The following is a 24,947-nucleotide window of genomic DNA, read 5'->3' as shown; positions in this document are numbered from 1 at the left end:
CGATGATCATAATTGCCGAAGTCTATATAAACATACACTATTGGGAATCTAGGACATTCGTTGAACTCATTACAAGTATATTGAACATGTTCACTGAAATTGGGAAAATTTGTAACGAAAGATAAATAACTTCTATGAAAATATTTTGTAAAGCTCACCTGACTACCAACTTGGAAATTAATAGGAATAATTTAGATTTGATATGAATTTCATTACAAACTCACATTTGGTAATGAATCACTGGAAAATTTAAAGACTGAGCCAAAGAAACATTTAGTGTGGAACTGTTTTATTAGCTGGTGACTAGTTGTCATTTTCTACTATCAGCTTTGCTATTTGAAGTTGTGACTATCGTAATTAAGAAAAAAAAACAACCATTTAGTGATCCCATCATAGTGCCATGATCAATTTTATTTAATTCTAAAAATCATGGATTTCGTTTCAATATACGAAACCTAATCCGAGAAATCAACCTTATCAAAAGGATTGCAATTTATGTCATTGAATTCAGGCAAAGATTTACAACATATATTCGAATATTATCAGAAAAGGGTTTTGTGGATATTATAATAAGTTAATAGTTGAACTCATGGAAAACTTATAAGCACTGGATGACCGTTTCATCCTATTCTGAAATTCCACAGAAAAGCGCATCCACGATCCTGCCCCACAGGATTTAAAACCAGGACCTATAGGTATCGCGCGCGAACGCTTAACCTCTAAACCATTGAGCTTGCACCAAACAGTGTTAAATGCTAACATCAACTAATTCAAGAAAATGAACGACATATCCACCATTGTTTTCAGTGAGTTACTATCTCACAACAGACCTGTTTGAACTTCACTGGTTACAACCTCTCACTAGAACTCCAGGAAATACCTCTTTAAGCCAGTCACTAGTGAACACATGATGATTATTATCAGAAGAGTTTCTTGTGAAGATTTTTAATAACTTCATAGTTGAATTTATGAGTCAATTCGACTATTTTACAAAAATAATAAATTAAAATCACCACATGATAAACTGTTTTATACATTTCATTGAATGAATTATTTTCTTCCCCTTCGATAATACCATTAATTGTCTCCAAATATAATTTATTAATATTGAAGAAACAAAATTAAACATAAGATACATTTTTGCATCAACTAATTGTTTTGGTGAAAAAACATTATCTACATTATTTTAATGGATGAATATCTATTTCATTGTACTATTCCTCCTTATATCATCACTTGTTTTAAACATCCATTCATATAGATGATAATATTGGATACACCCAACACCTTTTTGTTTTCTTCTCCATAGTTACACATTTTGTCACTATGCATTCAAGGTTTTTTATATGGATAATGATGATGAAATACTTTAGATTTTTTGTGTTTTTCCAAGTTTTACACGATTTAATTTTCATGTTCACCTACTGAAATGATTTGTATTATCTTGTCTATAGTTTACACTTTTATAAAAGTGTTAGAAATAGACCTTCCCCTTCTTTCTCCATTTCCTTTTTTCTACTATTTTTGTTTGTATCAATGGTTTGAGTAACAAATATGTATATATTACATGTATATATGTTAAAATAGTTGAAAATCTCAGCAGGATTATATTGAAGAATAATAAGTAGTAAATTAATATTAGAAATAATTAAAAAGAAAAAAACAACTTCGTTTTTTGGGCTACATTTAAGTTATTTGTTTTAAGAAAGAAAAATTTATCAAGTTTTTTTTATTTCTTCGTTTTTGCATGCTGTGTTGTATATGATTTGAAATTGCTTCTGTATGTAAAGGGGGTTATGGGAATAAATTGATTTTTGGTTGTATAAAATTAATTCTTTATAATCTAATTCTGATTCTTTCTAGTGTTATACTTTTCTATAGGCAGTTAAATTGAAAAGAAATCAACTTTTTTAACTGATTAAAACTATTACCCAAAAATTCAACGGTATTGTTTGCTTGTACCTTCCCATTGTCGTTTAGGACTGCAATTCAGTGAACATCAAATCTGGGATGCAAATAAATCCAACTGACGAGTTCCAAACAGGAATGCTAGACATTATCCATCTTTTCTTATTATCGAAAAATGTTTCATTCAGGGAGAAGTCAAACATGTGCACTAGTGCTATTTAAACGTATTGGACAAGTTAAACAAATTATCTTTATAATTATGAATATATGTCTGCAGACATATGGATAAAACAAATATCTGTAATTGTGTTGCTTAACTATATGTCAAAAAGGAATTATGCCATTACATTATCTTTTCAAATTTAATTGATCAAATGAATAAAACGGATTTGGTATTACTTATTTTATTATATTTAGTAATTTACCAAAGTACATTGTAATGCCTTATTTGTTAAATACATTTCTTCATTAGATAACTCAATACGTTATTGAATGAATCAGAAAAATATACATAGGAAAACATAGAACAATATGTAGCTGGTTTTTAAACATACAACAGTCTATTGACCCTCTGATTTTCAGTGTAATTCAGTCATAATCATGTTATTTTGAAAATAATCTTCATACCATATAAATCTATTTATAAAACACCTTGATCAATGTATAGATTTCATTGAATATTTATAATCCAACAAAATAAACTTTTGTTATATTTTATTAATTTTTAATAGTTGAGATCACTAATGAATTAAAGCTAGACGACGATGGAAAACCTGGAAGTACTGTATGTCCGTTTCGTTCTAATGTGGGAATCCTCAGCAGTGCGCTTCCACGCTCCCCCTTCATGAGATTTGAACCCAGTACCTATTTATTGTTCAATAGAATCGAATGATACAATATTTTTATAAGCATAAGAGAGAAAGAATAATATTACTCAATATTATAAAATAAACATTAGACTATCTTATATTTTTTATGACTGATAGTTTTTGTAACTTTATTGATTTTTATTTATCAGTATAAAAATTTTTTGTTTTTGGATAAACCTTAAAACATTTCTGTTCCCCTTTTTATACACAAATGATTAATATTTTTCCCAGTATACTTATAGTGATTTCATATCATTAATAACACAACTACTACTGTTGCTAATGATAATAATAACAGGATCCAATAATTTTTCCGTTGATAAATCAAATGCATTATTAGTCAGCTACTGAATATGCAACAAAACATTTTTATTACTTTAAAAAATAAATATTAAGAAATTGTTGATAAATTCAGTTTATTTATATATTTAATGGTCTGTCAATCTGGTGTTCTTTTCTCTTTTTTTTTTTTGCTTTTTTGTTTTTGAACTAATCCGTAAAATTGTTTTGAATACTTTTTGTGAAAGTAGATAAAGAAATAAATTATTATTTATTAATGATTAAACAGTGTCTGAATGTTATTTTTTTATATTGGTTGTTTAAATTTGATTTAATGAAATGACAGGAAATTTATTATTCATTTAATCAATTAAGAATAATTTATATTGCTGCGTGGGCTACTTATATCGACATAAGTAGTATATTTTTTCAGTTGGGAGTAAAATATCTGGCAGCTGAAGATTGAGAAGATCCAGAAAGGAAGGACGGAACCAGAAAGCAATCAGTATGGAGATGAACGAACAGTGAAGTCTGAGACGATTGATTGATGTTTGCAAAGGAACAGTCAAGTTTGATTAATATTGTGTAAATTAAATATTTAAAGTTTGGTTCTCAGAATTTGCTAAGGTGTTCTGGTGTTTGTGTTCACTAAAATATCACTTAGTATTCATGGTTAGCTCAGTGATAACGTCTCTGACTGTGAAGCTGGGTGACAAGCGATAAAATCCGTCAGCGAGCATCAGTTCCCTTAAGGTTACAGGTACACCTAGGTATACAAAACCTAGGTATGGGGTGTTCTGTTGACTACCTCCAATCACCACATAACGAGTTTCTATTTATTGAAAGCTTAAAATTCAGTCTTCTTAAAGTTTTCATAAGCCTTTTATTTCGCATAATATCTCAACAAGTCGTCTGTTAAAACACATCGATTAACCGATATTTAAATCAGGATCAATCATTGTAAAGTATCATTATTCTAACTGAAACCATTTAAAGTTGTAAAATGTTGTTTAAACAAGGAGTGATTCATCAACATTAAACGTTGTTACTATTTGTTTATAAATAAAACTTTTTTTATTCAATAAACATAATGAAGGTAACAGAACTTTAGAAATCAAACTTTAAATAAATGTTTAGGTGAAAGTTCAAGTAAAAAGGTATAGAAACCTAAAGACAGTTTTAAATAAATTCGCAGAAAATTTCTGTTCTTTTCAAAATATTCCACAGAACGTTAAATCTTAACTCAAATTGGAATGAAATCAGATATCATTTTTATGTCAGATCTTATTTTGGGTTATTAAAGATACCTTTAGTTGTGGTTTGAACTTTTAACTGACTGATGTTTCCACAGATATCAGAATTTGCCCATAACAATTTATGTATAAGAACTTAGAAGCTATTTTATAGAGTAACTACATCTGAACTCTTTGATTTTCTTGCATAATTTTCAGAAAAAAATGAAGTAGGCTCATTCAGAAATAGATTAGATACGTAAGTGTGAATAAACTCGTTCAATGATGCTGTCCTAGTTAACTTCCAGTTATAACTAAATGATTTGTTTCTAATTTAAGTATATATATATATATATATATATATATATATAATAAACAAGTGTCTCAACAAGATTCACTGCTGCGATTTAAAACACTGATGGAGACTTGCTTACTAAACACCAGGATATTCAGGGCAAGTAGATCAACTAATCAGTAATTATTTAACTAAACATATTCATTATTTCGTTTTCTTATATTTTCCAAATCAGTATTCTACACTTTACAAAACATATTTTATTCAAACGTTTACAATCATAAAAGAATCATGAATATTATAAGACAACTAAATCATAATTCATTCAGACATTAAGTAAAATACTTCAAGAGGAAATGATTTTATTTCATTTCAAGCCAGTCAATGTTACTCTGATATAAAATAAAACACTGAAAATACTTTTTATGATTTATCAACTCGAACATCTTTATCTATCTTCATCAAATTGTTAAGTGTTGAAGAGGATTGCAATTCTTTTTCTCAAATCTTCTTCTGTTTATAAGATAGTCAACATAAGTGATTTAAGCAAGCAAAAATAAATTAATTCGGAAAAACAAACAAACTTAATTATTATAAGTTTTCTGAAAGAGATTACTAACTGAACTACTTCAATAGTAAATTCATCAACTAATTTGTATGTATATGTAAAAAGGGTATTTCAACCAAACACTTTTATGTTGATTTTTATCTTTAGACAATCAATTTTGAGTTTACTGTTTTGTTTTTAACTTTTCACTTCAAATTTTTATTACCTTTAATTCAATGAATTTCCTATTTTGTAAAAACAAAAAAACGAATACACAAATCACAATAAAACTTTTTATCACTATTTTATTTTAATGCAAAATAGGATGGTGGAACCATTAGTATTCATAAAATATTTTTCATACAGTTTTCTTTTCTTTTATTGATACCATGTTTAATACTTTGAATTTATGATTCGGACTTAGGTAATTTGTTGAAAGACTGTTAAGGTTAAATAGCTAGTACATTCACATATCTACATAGATATGTATGTGTTTGTGTGTAATATGTCCAATGTGCTATAAAATTACTGGTTTAAATAAAGTTAGTGTGTTTGTGTTTTAGTGTGCAAAATTATGGTTAACTAAACGGTTGTTATTAGTTAGATTTCATTATGTTTTCTTTTTAAAAAGTTAGTTATCCATCTTCACATCACATTTTGAATGTATGTATTACTAGTTCGTTCATGTGTGCATGTGAAATATAAAATCAAATACATGGTGACCAATACCATTCTCACTATATATTTATAATCACATTAGTATAATAAATGAGGTGAAAAATATTATAAATCAGATTTAAGTGAACAGAAGCAAAAATATTAAATTGAAAAAAATTTTTTTTGAAACATACTACTTACTACTCAAATATAAGTGAATTTTGAAGTGTGCTGGAATGTGAATATAATATCTGAGTTCAGTAGTATATTACGAAAGTATTAGTTGAATTAATACAATATTCATACATATGATTATTAGAATATATATAAAAGAAAACCTGAACAAATTTCAGTTGGATTTTAATTTAATTTATTTAGTGGATTAAAAACGAAATAAACAAAATTTTTTTCTTTTTCCCTTTTTTTTCTTTTCAAAAACAATCATAATTAAATTATTCAATGAAATCATTATTATATCATAATTATTTATTATTCAATATGATTATATTATTATTATTATTAATTTTGAATGAGTTATCATTCATTTCTAGTTTAAATGAACATGTTCAAGAGTCAACAACAAGTAAGTTTTAATGAATAATTATTTGAAATTATGAATAAGAAATACATCTTGAATTATTTTGTATGTTAATTGATTAAAGTGTAGCTTTATTGAAAGGTAATTCTCATAGTTGAAATCATGAGTCATTTGAAGCTAGACCAGCAAGGAAACCTGGAAGTACTGGACGGCCGTTTCGTTCTATTGTGTGACTTCTCAGCAGTGCGCATCTACGATCTCGCCTCGCGAGATTCGAACCCACTGCGCACTGTTGAGGCGTCCCTTTTATAGGACGAAACGGTCGTTCAGTGCTTCCAGGTTTTCCATGGTGGTCTAGCTTCAATTGACTCATGCTTTCAACTACGAAACTACTGAAATATCCACAAAACCTCCTTTGAAAGTTGATTCATTGAATGCTTATATTTTTATTATGTTTTTATATTTCAATGAAGGTTTTCTTTTGTACTAACAAGCAAAGCTTGATCTAAATGAAGATTATAATAACTATTTATTGGATTTCAGCAGATGATACATGGAATGTTTTTTGAATCTTTACCTAAATCTAGGATATAGACCTATAGTATATACGCTGGATAATATATAACGTATTTTTTTCAGTAGTTAGTACATTATTTAAGATTATAACCATTGATTAAATAGTTCTATTACACTTCGTTAACAGGATAAATCAAAGTATGATTTCATGAAAAATAGGAATTTTCACTTTATAAACGAAACAGTAAAAAAACTTTTCAATTAAAATTCGTAGAAAGCAAATCACACTATTGTTACTTTGCTAACTGGTGAATTGTATTCTGAATACTGTCTCAAATATGAATTCCTGAATACATATGAATTATTTATGTAATAAACGAAGAGAGCTTACTTGGCAAAATCATTTTATTTTTACTGTACAAAGTGCTTTGTAAATAGAGTATGTACCAAGTTGTTTATAATTTGAAGTTAGGATTAGTTGGGAAGAATTCCGTTTTGATTCACTGTTTCACAGTAATTAAGTCGTGAGAACGTTTTTTAAGAATACAACAACATAGTATCACAAGCTAGCTAAATATATAAAGCATGATAGTTTTCTCTAGTCCCATGCATTTTAGTGAGTCATTAATCTTAACAAAAGATATCATTTGATATACAGATGATTGTCTAACATTTAATAGATTGCTTTTATATATACCCAGGACTTAGATGCCGAGACAAAGATGTTTACAGTTTATCTAAAAATCGGTTACAGTGTAAATGTTATCAGTTTTTACTAAAAATTTAAACACTTTTCAACTTCAATTCACTTAGTATTGTTTGTTTGAATCTTCCTAATGATGCTTAGGACTGTAACTGATCAGTCCCAGAGTGAACATCAACTCTGAGATGCAGGTACATCCAGCTGACTAGTCCCAAATAGGACGAAATGCGCGTCTTGGATTCCACTGCTAGCCACTGTCCATCTTTGCTTAAAACTTTTCAACTTGATTACATCTTTTTTTTTTCTTACATTAAAATGTACTGACCCAGTGATAGAGGATTTAATTTTTTTCATTAAATTACAAGTTTTAGAATGCAAAACTTAGTAGATGTTGGCGTGATGTAGAGCAATAGATCACTCGACAAAACGGTTTGATATGTACGGAATGCTATTGAAAATACTCAGTTTTATAATTTATATGAATATGATGTGAAGTACGAAGAATGTATTTGAACTGAATTCCATCAAACAGCTATATATGATATATATATGATAAAAAGCACTCTTGCAATTATTCAAAAATTGTTTTTGAATATGAGTATTCAGTCGTTATTTTTCAGATTTGAGAACCATTTTCCCTGTTCTCTACCATGGTACTTGTTGTCAATTTCAGTGAATTCGACTAATTTTCTACATTTATTGTTAATTATCCTACTATGTAAATTACGAGTGACTTGTATATTTCTGACATGATTTCCTACCTTAAATGTTAAACGTCTAAATATAATCACTTCTTAAAAGTTTCCATGGTAATCACAACCTTGACAATATCTAGCTGTTTATCATTTATCTTTCATAATATAAAATATTATGTATTTTAAGAAGATAATGTGACTATTTTTTGATAGATAATGTAGAATACCAATTTAAGCTTTATTCATTTGGCCAAAATTAAAAAGAAAAAAATTAAAAGAATTTTCGAATAATGTGTAATCAATAAAATCACATAACACCATGTTCAAAAAATAAATTGTTCTTGCGTTGTAAAACTTGGTAGTTTAATGGGGGTATTATGATTCAGATTCAAAATTTGCTACTATGAATGTTAAATCATCAGCCGGATTTTTGACAAGTTGAGACTATGTATGACGTTTTCGTCACTGTTTTCTTCTGATTTTGAAATCATACGAATACTGGCAATTTTTTCGGAGAGAAGCGATTGTAATTTGATTCACTTTTCCATAATGCACAAATTCTCTACACAATACTTATCATTAAAAACATATTAACGTTTTGTAGTTTTCTGTACACACTTCCTTATCATACTTAATGTTATTAAAACTGAAAATTAACTTACATTTCATATTCTGAGAATGACAGTACAATTTTACTGCGGTGTATACTACTTATTTTGGCAGACATAAGTAGTATGTAACTCTAGTCAAAAGTGAAATGCCTGGCAGCAGTTGGTTGAGAAGATCAAATTGAAGAGAACCCTAATGTAGACAGATACTAATTGTAATAACAACAGAAATAAAGGAACGATAAAGTTTGTAGAAGACAATTGTTAGATATGCAAGTATTGAAGTATTTAATATATGATTTTCATATTTTATGAAGACACTGTAATTTTGTTTTAGGCATAAAATTGATTCTTCCCACCGGAGTGTTCGTTCACTACTTATTTAATTAGTCTTTATAAGCGTTAATGTTCAATCATGGTTAACATTAAGGAATTGTATTTTATGGTGATAGATTCACACTGCTGACCAATTAAATATCCAAAATAACTATGGTATATATAACAGCTAAAGGATTGTGACAGCTGTGTATTTTATTTATAAATCAATCATTTGTAATTTCACTAGACTTTTTTCACTAGCAACTAATGTGCATATTTAAAAGTTACGTTTAATCTAATTCTTATATTTGTTTTAAGTTCTAAACAAAGAATGTGAAAATGATGATCCACTAGGGATGATATCAGGTTCAATTGCTGATTGGCAGATTACTTCATCGTCAACGTATCCATCTAGTTGGGTAAAAGGATGTGAAGAAAAAAATGCTCGCTTATTTAGAACAAATGGTTTAGCTTGGTGTGCAAAATTTAAATCCTCTTCGGAATGGCTTCAAATTGATTTAGGTGTACAAGCATTGGTAAGTGAATATTTTGTGTAAAAAATGTTTATATATCTTTTGAATGTCGAAAATTTGTCTCAGTTAAATTAATTAATCTCCTTAATTTTTATTAGAAAATTAATTACGTAGATAGTTAAGTATCTCGAAATACTAACTACCCTTTACTTCTTATGACCATAGGAATCATAAATTCCCTGTTAGTTTGTGTCCTTTACTATATTTTTCTAAACACTGAGATCTTAAAGTCAAATTTGGTATATGACAACCTACTTTAAAGTCTATATTCAGACAAAGATATATGAAACTTCAAAAGTTAGAGAAGATATCACGTACACATATCAATTCTTTGTTACGTTATATTAAAATAAGTCAACATAATGATGTTATTCGATATTAAAGGGTTACAGTAACACAATTTTAGTATTCATTTAGTTACAACCATATTTATTTACTTGTGGTAAGTTTATCCAAAACCTCAGTAGGATAAGCTTAATGTAATATTATTATATGAATGATGTTTGTTATTCTGTCTTATAGAAAATGATTAAGTTTTCTGAAATTATTGTTAGTACCTTTCACTGATAAACAACATTACTATGAACAGAAGCATAACGACGAAACATATACTTTTTATTTGCTTATAAATGAGTTTACAATGAGACTGGTAGGTCCTGGGTTCGAATCTCGCGAGGCGAGATCGTAGATGCGCACTGCTAAGGAGTCCCACAATAGGACGAAACGGCCGTCTAGTGCTTCCAGGTTTTCCTTGGTGATCTAGCTTCAATTGACTAATGCTTTCAACGTTGAAAAATTTTTAAGTGTGAAATCTATCAAACCATTGTGTTTTCCAAAAACAATCATTCTCTGATGACCTACTGAGATTACTACTTGGAGTCCATACCTTCAATATCATATTTGAAGTTTATAATGTAATAAAACACCACTCGCCTGGCGAGGTAAACCTATTTGTAAATAATGATCCCTAAAATATGACCACATTTAAATTTATAGAAAATTTAAAAGTCTTAAATTATTTTTATTGATTCACTGTAATAACTGTAACTTATTTTCCCTATTCTAAATTGGACCTAGCAAATCATACTACTTTAGTTACCTCAGTTATAACATAAATAACAGTTCTAGATGATTTTGTTGACATTATTTCCAAGTGGTTATTAGATGAGCTATTCGTATCCCTGAATACTACCATTAAAAGCGAATAATTTTCCATAGTATACAAAAACGTTATTTTCATAGGCCGAAATAACTTTGTTTTATTTAATTATTTGACTAAAAGGCTTGTAGAGTTTATTTTAGATGAATACGGTTGTGTGTCACCGGTGATATTAAACAATGACCCATTGCAAAATGGAAAAAGATGTTGATTCTATTTCTTATTTTAATATCGGACTTGATCAGTTGTCGATAAATATACGCTGAAAACAAGCAGAGTGGGTTACTATCAAAATTATAACTCTAAACTTGGTTATTTTATTCACATTTTCAATTTAACAAAACTCCTAATACAGAGAGGTGCCATCTTAGGAGACAGGATTCAATCATTTAAGCATTACTCCGCATGAATGAAACAATTGTTCAGTCCTACATAGATCTGAAAACCCTTCGGCTGCTCTTATACCATTTGTCCATTAGTTTATCTACTCAATAAGAAGCAACTCCGTTTTATAAATAACTTTTTAACGCTCTCTGAATTTCAATGTCACATTAACGGATATCAAACCACTTATTCAGATATATTCGCAAAACCATTATGATGTTTACAGTCAGCGAAGTTAGATTAGCGATTCTCTAATAATAAATAACATCCCTAATGGTTTATATACAAATTAGCAGTCTTCGATATGCACTGTTCAAATAATACTTCATACCGATTGTTCTCCAGCTGACATCGTTCACTGACGAACGAATCTCAATAAATCACAGAACTTAAAATAAAAAATCGTTTTTACAAGTGGAAATGTAAAATACTTTGTGTGTCAATCGTCTATTAAACAAACTTTCATGATAATGTGAAGATAACATCACCGAAAAATGAGAAAAGGTTGTGAAAATCTCCTGCATAGTGGCTTGGACATCACACTACTTCTCAATAAAAAACATTTTTGGTACGCACCGACCAATCATATCCACTAGTTCTTTCAGCAATTCCCTTTAAATCTATGAAAATAATGTTTGATGCATAAAACTCTTAAATTTATTGTCAGGTATGGTATAGACTATTAAACTGTACACTTGTAGTGTGCACCTTCATAACAATTTCCTATTTCTCAGTATCTCAGATTAATCCAACAATAAATACGTAGACGGAGGCCTTCATTTTTCATGATCTTTACCAGTGGCATTATTCAACAAATTTATCTAGAAATCTGGTAGTTTTGTATGTATAATTATGAACATATTTATTTTCAAATATAACTTAATACATCCGGTTTGTATTTCACCTGGATTGCGTAACAGGTATGGTCAGAGTATGTTTCATATTCGGATATATTTGAATAGTCAACATTATGATAAAGAGTAGTTAGTAGCAACAGTCTCTTAATTACAGTTTTAATGAATATGATACCGAATATTAGATTTATTCGAAAAAACTGTGCTTCTAAATGAAAGCAACAGACGGATAATTACAGGGGAAATAACTAATACTACTACTAAGTGATGTTGATTAAATTCTTTTCCTAGTTACGTTTTACAAAAACAATCCAAATAATTATCTGTTCAAGTTCTTTAAATATTTCTAATATATTTTTTGAATCCCATCACCTACAGAAAGGAAATCAACTAATGTAGTATTCAAAAATGAACAATATTTGAGCGAATAATTGTTTTCAATAACTTCATCATCAGTCTCTACAGTTATAAGTCCATAATTATTATGATATTTTACAAAGGCCAAAATGAGGCATGTATTAATTAATTTGACAATGTTATATGTTAAAAAATGGTGAACGTTTGCATCTGTTACGACATATATATACTTCAAAATTGTGTTATTTGTAAATTAGAAAGGTCATTTAATAAAGGTCAAAATGATTTGGAGTAAAGTGTCCAGTCACAATCACTATAATAGTAATACAGTAAAAATGAAAATGCAAAAAATCGTGGGAATAAAATTCATAGCAGGAGAATTTCATCTTGTCAATTAAGATAATAATGATAAATATTAATAGTAATAATAATGATATTTTTATGTGAATATAATACGTAATAAGAGGGGTGTTATCAAAGTAATCACGATAAACTAATTGGGAATGATGAATGTAAAGATAAAAATAGAGGTGATCAAAAGAAAGGGGGTAAGAGGTTTATAATGTTCAGTTTAGGTATCCGGTGATCCAGTCGAAGGTCAAGGTAAACATAGGGGATGGATATACCTTTTCTGGATACATAAGTTTGGTTTTCTGGAGTTGATCCAGACGGCCTCGGCTATGTAGAGTAACCGCAATCTAGCTCCTTGAGGTAGATTTTTCGGAACTTGATATAAAACAGAGAAAGCTTCCTCTATTTTAATGATGTTTACTACCTACCAATAACTAATAATACTACTGAGTGGTTTTGATTAAATTCTCTTCCTAATTAAATTTTATAAAAAAACCCCAATAATTATCTGCTCAAGTCCTACAGATATTTCGGCGAGACTATGATTTATGGACGACCTTTGAACGAATCTTAAGTAACCCTGAGAAATGTTAGCCAATCAGTAAACAGTCAGCATAGAGTAAAAATGTATTATACAAAACCAAATAATTAAAATGAATACACTTCTTTTATATGGTCCAAAAACTTGTCAAGGTTAGAAAAAGGTTCAAAGGTTCCAAAATCGTAATGCATAAGGTAAAATAACTCATCCCTATGACTCCATAATAGTTGGTCTCTGGAGCCATGATAAGGTCATAAAAACCCTCTCAGCCTCGACCACATAGCTTCATTATTGTTTATGTGTACTCCGGTTGTGTAAGTTTATCATTTTTATTATGGATACGTCCCTACAATACTCATACCACTGAACAGCCGAAGCTTCAGTAACATCTACGATCATTGCAACCAATGTTACTGGTGCTTTTATTATACAGTTTACGGCAATTATTATAATATGCCTCAGTCTCAATGTGGATCGAGCGATAAAGGTTCAAATTCTAGCAAACGTCTTCCTTCAACATATATTACATCGAAAGACAGTATCACGGTAGTCTGCACAAGGTCTACAAATCATTTAATACCCGCAATCATAAATACAGGAACTTTTCAATAGTCTCATTTATTGTAGCCGCTTATTTGTCAAGTCTTCTCTAAAATTCTCTGTGAACCGATCGTACATGAGCATCAGGGACTGAAATCCCTCAAACTCTTCTGATTGGCTCGTCCATAAATTATAGTCTCGTCAATATTTCTAATATATTTTTTAAATCCTATCACCTACAGAAAAGAAATCAACTAATGTAGTAGTGTTCACTACTGTAAAATGTGGCATAATTATTATACATAGAAGATATCAAATTGGAAACACATTTTTATGACTATTTTTATCTCATTCTCTTTTTTTATATTTCACAAAGTGCAAATCAATTAACTGAACCATCATTTAACTACACTACCGATTAAGAATTAAATAACAAACAAACTATTATTACCACTGTAACTATTCTACTTTTAAACAATATGAAACTTACCTTTTTATTCATTAAATTTTTATATTTAAAAATATAAACTTACTACTATACAGTCATTAATTAAATTTCACTCTTATTTAATAAACGTCAGTTGAATTTTATTAAAAAATTTTCTATACTACGAATAACGATTACAGTAACTTAGTTTCATTTTTTTTTAAATTATGTAATTGAAGATCATTATTGAATAGTTTCCTTAGTTGTTGTTGTTGTTGTTTTTTCGCTTCACAAACGACATATGTGATGAGATTTTTCGGTCGTTTTATTTTTTTCTCATTCACAACTATTAGGAGTAACTTTCATTTTTAATCATTTCATGTTAAAATGTTAATTGTTCTAGATGTTATTACCTTGGAAACAATTTTGTTAATGTAGTTTAAAGAGAAAAAAAAGAAAAACTTGGATAAGATTAATTCTTTTATGTACTTTAAAGTATGGCAAATCATTTTATTTTATTTTTTCTAAAAGAGAAACATATAACACCAACATATAATATTACATAACTTTCAGCTTGGCAAATATATTACTACACTATTTTCGTTGATTGACTTAAAGTTCATTTTTGTGCATAGTAATAAAATGTTTTTTATTGATCGGTTAAAAAGGATAATACATGTCTAATATTTTTTTATTTATTATTTTACAAGTTTTATTTTTTTTAATTTTTTTTGTTTCATGGATATATTTTGAAAAATTTTGGGAAAAAAAATTAATGTCTTTTACGACTGAATAAATATAACACATATATCATGTAGAAGTAAATTTCATAAAAGCCGACAATAATGAATTTAATTTGAAAGTATCATAGTTTATTAGTTGACTGACTGAATAATGATAAAGGTTTTTGTTATTTAAACAATATGTATAGTAGGTATAAATTGGTATGTACATCAGTAATCGAACTCATAACAAAGGAAATAGGATTTTAAGAAATACAAAGACATATATCTTTCTGAATTTCCGCCATGCTGTATACTGTTATATTCATTGCTTTGGATCAACAAAGCTCGATACTTTAAAGAAAGTTGAATAGCTCAAAAACATACATTATTATAACTCAATACTTTTTTTCTTAATCAACCTGTATGGTTTTTCTTGGTAAAATAATTTATTTAGAATCAAACCAAATAAGGTTACTCATTCATATTACAAATATCAAATTTCTGCACAGCTCTTCACATACATATATATACATGAAGAGGTCACTTATAGAATTGCCTGAAACTTAGATTACGTATCAATATGGTCAGATCTGTTCTTGCCTATCATGTCTGTATTTAGCCTATTATAGTATTGAAACTTTTGATAACTCGAAAAAGGTTATGCGTTCTTTGGAGAAGCAATTTATTCTGAGTGTAGAAACCCCAAAAATTCAGTTTTAATTCATTCTGATATAACAAGTATGTTATTTATTATTATTTTGTTTTCATCTGAGCAACAAGAATTTACATTTGTACTGAAAATTGTAGCCTGAGCAAAACTTTTAATATGTGTCATTTTCAACCAAAATATTAGTTTAATGGAATATATCATGTTCGTTTGATCAGCATCTAATTATCTGGATTGAGTAAGAGACATAAGTTACGATTTTACAACGAAAAGCTTTTGATATGTAGTAGGGATCACAATATTAAGAGGTCTTAAACTAATGCTGTCCGATGCGTAATTTGTTGCCAATAGATGTTCCGAATAAAACTGCAATAATCTCGATTCGCTAAAAATTTCTTCTGAAATCTAGTTCACTAATGTAAAGTAAGTTCGTTTGACCTCTATAATCTATTATGTATTTACTAGCATTTATTACAATACCACATTTTTTGCCTAAATAACATAAATTCTTCTTCATTTATTGGTTATACATATCTTTCTAATTAAGATGAAAACGATATTTAACGATATTATCTTTGTTAAATGAAGTTGAAATAAATTTTGACTAGGTATACACTCTTAAGTTTTATTTTGCTACTAATTACATATAAAGACACTAGAATATAAGTCAATACACTGGTCAGTCAGAGTAGTTGTTCACTGAAAGACACTATCTAATAACAATAAATATGTACTAGATGAAGGTTTTTGTTATAGTGAGTGATCTCTTTTTGAAAGACTGAAGTATGTAAAACATCAACTTTATTAGTTACGACTAACTTAAACTTGCTAGTCTGAAACTATAGATGCGTCGATGTGGACAATACGCAAAGCGGTTTGATTTATACAGTGGTTAATAAGGTTAAAGTGTTTTTCAAAAAATTCAGCAAACTAGATTTACCTTTTATAAAAAAATGCGAACCACTAAATATTTAGTTACTTTCCAACATGTTTGTGCTCACTTTTAACAAATATTGATTTTTCAATATTCAGGAAATTATTAAAGCAAATGAGGTAACGTTATCAAGGTTACATTCCTTATTTGTCAGTTGTTTGGGCGCCTACTTATATTTTAGATATATATTATAATTATTGTTCTATTGAAAAAATCCGTACAATTCGCTATATTTAGAATATTAAATAAAACGACACAATTATCAGTTGTGCGGTTAACTTATACAAACGAAATAAACTACGACAAAAAAATCAATAGTTAACAGTGTGATAGTGTAATTAGAGAAAACATAGGGGATGAGAAAAATCACTATTCTTAAAACAGTAGACGATTTAAACATATTATTTTGTTATCATGAATATAAAATGAGAATATTATGTCATAGTAATGGCATTCTTAGTTTGAATTCCTATTGATAAACTACAATCAGAGTTGCTTAATTAATTTATAAACCTCAATTTTCTTTCCTATGGGTCAGGCAATTATCTTATACATCAAATAGGTCGATATCTGAACTTATTCATATATCAGAAGGGGGTTTTGAGGAGATTTCAGTAATTTTATAGTTGAATTCATAAGTCAATTGAAGCTAGACCACCATGGAAAACCTGAAAGCACTGCTGAGCTGTTTTGTTCTAGTATGTGACTCCTCATCAGTGCTCATCCACTACCACGCCTGGTGGGCTTCGAACCCAGGACCTATCGGTCTCGCGCGCGAACGCTTAACCTTTAGACCACTGAGAAACCATCCAATGGTGTTAATGTCCAACTTCAACCAGTCCATATATTTGATTCAACTAATATCTGTTGACTTTGGAACAATGTATACAGCTATTATCACTTCAAGACTAATAAACAGATGATACGATGACGTCAATCAATGAGACTATAATTTATGGACGACCTTTGAGCGACTTTAAAGTGACCATGAGAATGTCCACCTATTAACTAGGACTAAACGACGGGTATAAATCAGTATGTAGAATTAGAATTATGATTGACAGTTAATGGTTAAGGTTAGGAACTGATTCAGAGCTTTTGTCACGAACTGATATAAGCTAAAATGGCAAGACGTTATTTAGCCAAATGGATGAATGAATTTTGCGCCAACCCTTTAGGACATTGGCAGCTGAATTTCAGTTGCTGCGGCTTTATGTAATGAGTGTACTATGATATAAACTTTGATTGGTTTTGAAGTAAATTCATTGGTTTTTCTGCTAATATGACCATCATCAGAGAACAAACAGGAAATTATTATTCTATCAATTTGTCATTAACATCTTTCTAAGGCTAAATCATGAAACCAAGTCAAGTTTAATTCCAGGTTATCACATCAAAATCACTAGAATTTGTTCAGAAATCATTATAAGTAATTAACTAATAAGATTTTACAAGAACGTTTAGGTACTTTTTTATGTTTATTGACAAGATATTTGAAAAAGTCTGCTGTAAATACTAAACCCAAATCTGAAATATTTTTTTCTGAACCAACATTTAACCATAGAGTGAAATAAATGTCTGGTGTTAGTAACGCCGTCAAATAACCTTGTCTCGAAATAATGAGTGGTAATATAAACTAAGAAAACTTGGTTCAACATAATTCTACTAGTAACATTTATTTCCAGTATACTGGATAATACAGATGAAAACATGTTAGTCAAACTGATACAATCCTCTCAACTATAAATTACAAACTAATTATTGTTACTTATAATAGTAATTTTCAAACTTTATTTTCTACGCCATGACTGGCCTATCAATTTATCATTAAACATCGTTTTTCCCAAACGACAGAGGAACTGATAAAATAAATTTCATTTGTTATTCATGAAATTTTCAAGGTCACGGGCATCATGACTCAGGGTCGAGGTGATGGTTCGGAATGGGTAACTTCATTTATGGTATCCTACAGTGATGATGCCATGCACTGGAAGTTTGTCACTGACCAATATGCCAATCAAAAAGTAAGTTACTTATTAGTTTTTTTTTTACATGTATTTCAATTATTGTTTTCAACCGGATGATGTATAACAATCTAACATGAACTTTTCTTGAATAATCACCCAGAAATGTGTTTATTGATACAATCAAAACCTTATAAATTGATCAGATAAACACGCTACACTTGATGTCTGAATATTTTTAAAATTAGTACTAGTAGGATAAAGTACCTGACCCATAATATAAACTTATCTATTTACGGAGATCTTAGCATACATTTGCATAAATTATGGGCTAACACTATACTTGGTAAGATAGAATAATATTCATTCAAAAACATAAATTCCTGATACATTAAATAGGAATAATGTATTTGTAAAATCTCAGCGAATGAATTTGAAGTAAATCCAACGTTTCGCCTGGCAATCTGGTCCAAGCTTTTTCAAGGAATTAATTCCTTGGATTTATTTCAAATCCATTCGCTGAGATTTTACAAATATATTATTCCTATTTAATGTCTTACATCAACTCGGCACTCAAATACTGTGAAGCTATTCGCTCTAATTTAGACGAAAGTTTTTATATAAATTCTTAATGATAACTGTTCTCGATAATTTTGTTAAAGTTAAGGTGATTTTCATAATTTTGACCGTCAGTTATTTAAAGTGCCTATGTTTAAAGATAATTCTTAACACTATTACATTGGGACATAAGTAGTATTTAACAATCGTTTTTTTGTTCATTTTCACCCAACAACTTGTATTCGAACTCATGTTGAGAGATGAGTAAATTAAAAAAGTAAAGTAATAGATGTCCATTCTGAACCATACATTTTCTATTCACCAAATTCATAACACCTATAATAAACTTTCGGCGTTTTTTCACAGTCGTAGTCCAAACTATGTTCCTAATTATTCTATTCTATCCGTTTTATATCGTTCTTTCTTTGTTTAAAACATTATCCTTATAAACGGTTTTATAGACAACATCACTGTTAGTGATTATCAGGGTACCAAACATCAATTATGTAACATTATGTTAATTTTTAATCCAGTTAGTATATACTATTAATTTTAATAAGCTTACGAGTAGCTAATATATAAAACCCTGAAACTTATTGAATTCTAATTAATGTGTTATTCTTGCCGTATTTTTAATAAGCAAACCATTATAGAATGACTCTTACACCATAGATAACAGAATAAATATTTATCTACTTGTAGTTCAATCTGTTACCATGTAATAAATATTTATTAAACAGAACTAAATAAGTTTTACATGAATTTTCAACAACTATAAGTAATATCATTCGGCGCCATGTTTTTTTCTTTGCCACAGTGATTTATGTTTGTTTTTTCTCAGCCAATTCTCTTATAAATGTCCATTTTCAGCTAACTATATAATAATTATAAGGTATTTTACAAAGAAATAACATTTAATCATTTCGAATAACATAACACTGGATAATGAAGGGATTTTATTGTTTAACTGAATAGAATTGTTACCACTATTGTTGAAATGAGAATAAAGTGTTAGACGAGATAATAATAAGCTTCTAACAAGTCATTATTATAGATTTTTTTTTAATACTGAAACATATGTTTTCCTGGAGTCAATCGTCAAAATAACACTTGAATTTTATACAATACTGATATACATCTGGAATAGTTAGTTATATCTTAAATGTTTTCGCGTTATATGTTAAATGACGTAGTATGACACTGTCCTACATTAAAAAAGAGTGTTAGAGATCATATATATAGATAGAAAATTAATTAAGGTTGTTTTTTGTGTTAAATAGCTTGTTTTTATTTGTATATCGGTTTATGACTCTTTTTTTGTTTGTATGCTGATTCTTTATTACAACTAAAATGATTTTTCGGTTTTATTTTTTCATTCTTCTCCATGGTTAATTACCATTAGGATTGTTTTCTGTGGATGTGACAGATTAGAATATTCTAATACCTACTATTAAAATAGATTAAGTTTTTATTTTCAAGTCTAAGTGAAAATATAAAGCTAACACTACTTAAATGAAAATATCTGTTTGAAATCTGGTCATATATGTGGGGACATGAGAGTCAAATAAATACATGGGGAACAATAAAAGAATACAATATTTTAGTATACTGTTTTTAATGTCAACTTATACAAATCGATTACAAACTTCGACATTAATCTAGTCTTATCATAACTCCAGATAAACAATTAATTTGATTAGGATCAAACTACTGAGATCATTTGTAGTCAACTACTTGTCGAATTTTCGGTCATTCATACTATAGTCATTAGATGAAATAGTTAAAAAAATTATTAAGTTACATAAGAATATTATGACTTTTTAATAACAATGACATCAATGTAAGTTACATTTTTTCTAAAATTTTGAACAGTTACCTCTTCTCTCTATCGAAAAAGTAGCAAACTAATGTGAAAAAAGCCTATACCAAAAATTATCTATATTTTTGTTTGGGCATAAACGGAATACCATTTTTCAGTGATTTAAGTGTCTGATTTCTGTCAAAGTATCAATTACGTATTATGCTTACTACGTTCATTGACTATTAAGCATCAAAGAGAAAGATTTCATTTGTGTATGTTTATTTTTCCGCTTGTAACTAAAGTTTCAACAACTGCTTTGCTGAAGTACACAAGTGTAGTGTGACATACCTTAATATATATATATATATATATATATATATATATACATATATATATATATATATGGTAATTACCATATTCCATTTTCACAACAAATATATTTGTAATTAAAAACAAAAACTACAAGTGTGGGGAAACGAAATTAATCATGTATTGCGAGCACTTGAAATTCAGCAAATTATTTTTTTCTGAATGCATACATAATAATATGGATTTTCAAGTAGGTTGCTTCTCATCTTCATTGAGTTCTTTTAAGCCTTACATATTGGATTACGCAAAGCTTTTGTGAATCCTTTCTATTTTATTAGCAAAAGGAAATCATAAAATCTTACGGCTATCCATGTTTTGGAAGTAAAAATTAACAAATTACAATTTGTATTGTATTATGTAATTTTCAAAACATTTCCAAACAAATAAATTAATTTCGAAATTACACGATAGTAGCAAACTGAGGTGTAACAATATATAATCATACAATACGAGTATATTTCCGTTTAATTACTGACTTACGTCTGTTACCACTTGTGGAGGATCATAGGCAGAACATCAGCAATCACCATCGAACTCTGTCCTAAACAATCCTTTACAATTATTTCCAGTTGAAATTCCTTCTTCTGATGTCTGCCTCGAATTCTGGACTCATTGTGTTCTTTGGTTTCCCTCTTTTCCGTTTTGTTTCGGGGAAATGCTTATCTATCATGATTTGTAATTTAAAGAGGTTATTCAACAGGTTTTTATGTGGATATTTTTTCATGCTAAAAAGTAGAATAACAAATGCAAAAAGTTAATTACATTTTACTCAAGTTTACAATTCTGCATAGAAAAATAAAAACAGATTTTTAGTGAGCAATAATCAAGCATTATTATTATTAATGAATATAGAATTGACAAAAAACAAGCGAGATCAAAGTAACTGACTCTAGGAAATTATGAAATGAATGTTTATTTTCTCCAACCATGAACAAAAATCTAACTGACCAGACTGAACTGAAGATTATTTATTCATAACAGTCAATCAACATAATTATTCATCAGAAGGGGATTTGTGGAGATTTCAGTATATTTCAAAGTTGAAATCATGAGTCAATTGAAGCTAGACCACCATCGAAAACAACTCACTGTAGGCAATTGGTGAAGTGTCGCTCATAATTCGTGGATCAGTTGAAGTTAGACATCAACACCGTTGGATGCCGGCTCAGTGGTCTATCGGCTAAGGGCTCTGGTTCGTAACTGGTAGGTCCTGGGTTCGAATCTCGCTCGCGAGAGCGGGTTCGTGGATGCGCACTGCTGAGGAGTCCCATAATAGGACGAAACGGCCGTCCAGTGCTTCCAGGTTTTCGATGGTGGTCTAGCTTCAATTGACTCATGATTTCAACTTTGAAATAATTATTCATCTTTATTTATTCAACAGGATCATTATTTACATTTTGATTATGTTGAAATATTTTCCACAATTTCATGAATATCAAACTTTATGCTGAATTCATGTATTAGAAACAATTTATTTTCTAGAAGTATTATATAAGGACAACTTACAAGCCAATCATTACTTGTAATCTAGTATACTCCTGGGTGATCAGATATTTTTAGCAGACATATTTTACAAACAATTTACTAGTGACTGGCTTCATGAGGTATTTCCTGGAGTTCTAGTAAGAAGCGGTGGAGTTCAACTAGGTCTGTTGGGAGGTATCAACTCACTGAAGACATTCGTGAAATGGTTGCCCAACTTCGTGGATTGGTTGAAGTTAGACATTAACACCGTTGGATACCGGCTCAGTGACCTATCGGTTAAGTGCTCTGACGCAAGACTGGTAGGTCCCGGGTTCGAATCTCGCGAGGTGAGATCGTGGATGCGCACTGCTGAGGAGTCCCACAATAGGACGAAGCGGCCGTCCAGTGGTTCCAGGTTTTCCATGGTGGTCTGGCTTCAAATGACTCATGATTTCAACTTCATATAAAAAATTCACATCCTTCACTAATAGTAAATAAAATGAAACAACGTTTTGATAATTAAAATATCTAATAGTTACTTTAGTATGTGTGCAATCACTGAAGTAGTAATCATCCTACATACTTTATGAAGATTACTGAAAAAAACCTAATGTTCGCATGTTTTGGATATACCTCATAGTTCCTGCTCAGAAAGAATAGATTTTATTGACCAAATTAAAGATCTGTGTTCTACGGTTCAAGAAACACTCTCTAACCAGAGATTTATACAAAAATATTTTCAGATAGAGTTAACGATTTTTCCATAAATATTTTACTTCTATTTTACCATCCATCCAGAGTCTTCACCATTTACATCAGACTCTGATCTTAGTTAGACTACCACTGAAAATCTGGAAGGAGTGTGTAGGCGTTTTGTCCCAGGATTTTTAACAGATTGCTTTATTTGATAACAGTTAAAGCTTGTGTTTTGTCTACAACAAACATTTTCCTCTTAATTAACTCAGACTTTACTTCACATTATTTTTTCTAGATTTTTGAAGGAAATTCAGACTCGTACTCAGTAAAACATAATTATTTTGATGAACCTATTCGAGCGAGATTTGTTAAAATTCATACATACACATGGCATAATCATCCTAGTCTTCGAGTTGAACTAGTTGGCTGTCAATGTAAGTGAATGATTTGGGTTTTTATTATAATAATTATTACATGATTACATAAATCAAAAACTGGTTGTTATGCAGTCTTTCAATTATACTTTCCAATCTCGTTACAAGCTGTGTGACAGAATAAAATGAATATAGTTGACTACAGAATGTTTGTTCAATAATAGTATGTAGAAATCGCCAAATTCATTGCTGTACACTAACATTCATAAATAAACTTATTAACACATAAATAGAAATGGTGAAATCATCAAAGCGGCAAAGTAAAAAGAAATTAATAATAAATAAAAGGGTGACAGTTAACTTAATAAAATCAAACAGTTACAATGTTGATTATTACATAACCTAGTTGACTGCATTTTTAATATAATATTGATTTATAGAATCTATTGGACAATTTGACGGCATTATGATAATTTTAACTTCTTAGTTAGTTTTAACTGTAAATGTCACAATATAATGAACAGTGTTTAATAGTTATCATGAAAAACGTATCCATCGTATGAACATTTAACTGTGAATTTTTCCTTTCATCAATTATTTTATATACAAAGTGAAAATAACTGTTCAATAGAACTTCAGAAATTCTTTCTTTTCCTAAGCGGAGAAAAATTACCTATAACTGAAGTACTTCCAAAGACATCACAATGAGTATCTTACTAAATCTATTAATTACTACAATGTTAACAGCTTAGAACTTATGAAAATTACTTTGTCTTATATCCTATTATAATAATTTCTAAAGTTCATTCATTCATCCTCAAACTAAATGATTATGTTTTCACATATTTTATCACACGTTTCCATCACCATTTAAATATGACATCCTGTTTTACTTCACTGAATTACTGTCAAGTCATAAATTTGTGTATGGTATATTTTAGCATTTTCGACTCATCAATGTTGAATAATTAGTTGTTCTCCTAACAACCACGTGCTGACTGGCTACTATATTACATTACTAACCAATACGAAATATAGTTACATGATGTAAAAATGAAATCATGTTAGCCATACTGTTAAGATA

The 24,947-nt window shown here is 29.2% G+C and overlaps 1 protein-coding gene across 1 annotated transcript in view; it reads left to right on the top strand.

The window, feature by feature from the left end:
• Nucleotides 1-6,246: 6,246 nt before the first annotated feature.
• Smp_211020 (putative dock) overlaps nt 6,247-24,947 on the top strand; it is a gene marked incomplete at both ends in the record, with an annotated part of 48,624 nt that continues 29,923 nt past the window's right edge. Inside the window, 4 exons of the mRNA XM_018796812.1 lie at nt 6,247-6,370; nt 9,484-9,701; nt 18,551-18,661; nt 23,785-23,923. Coding sequence (XP_018651917.1) covers nt 6,247-6,370; nt 9,484-9,701; nt 18,551-18,661; nt 23,785-23,923 — 592 coding nt within the window. The remainder of the gene's footprint in view (nt 6,371-9,483; nt 9,702-18,550; nt 18,662-23,784; nt 23,924-24,947) is intronic.

Source organism: Schistosoma mansoni, chromosome 4, assembly GCF_000237925.1.
Source record: "Schistosoma mansoni strain Puerto Rico chromosome 4, complete genome".
NCBI classification, from domain to species: Eukaryota; Metazoa; Platyhelminthes; class Trematoda; order Strigeidida; family Schistosomatidae; genus Schistosoma; species Schistosoma mansoni.
The sequence above is the reverse complement of the archived record's forward strand: the minus strand, read 5'-3'. Positions and strand labels throughout refer to the sequence as shown.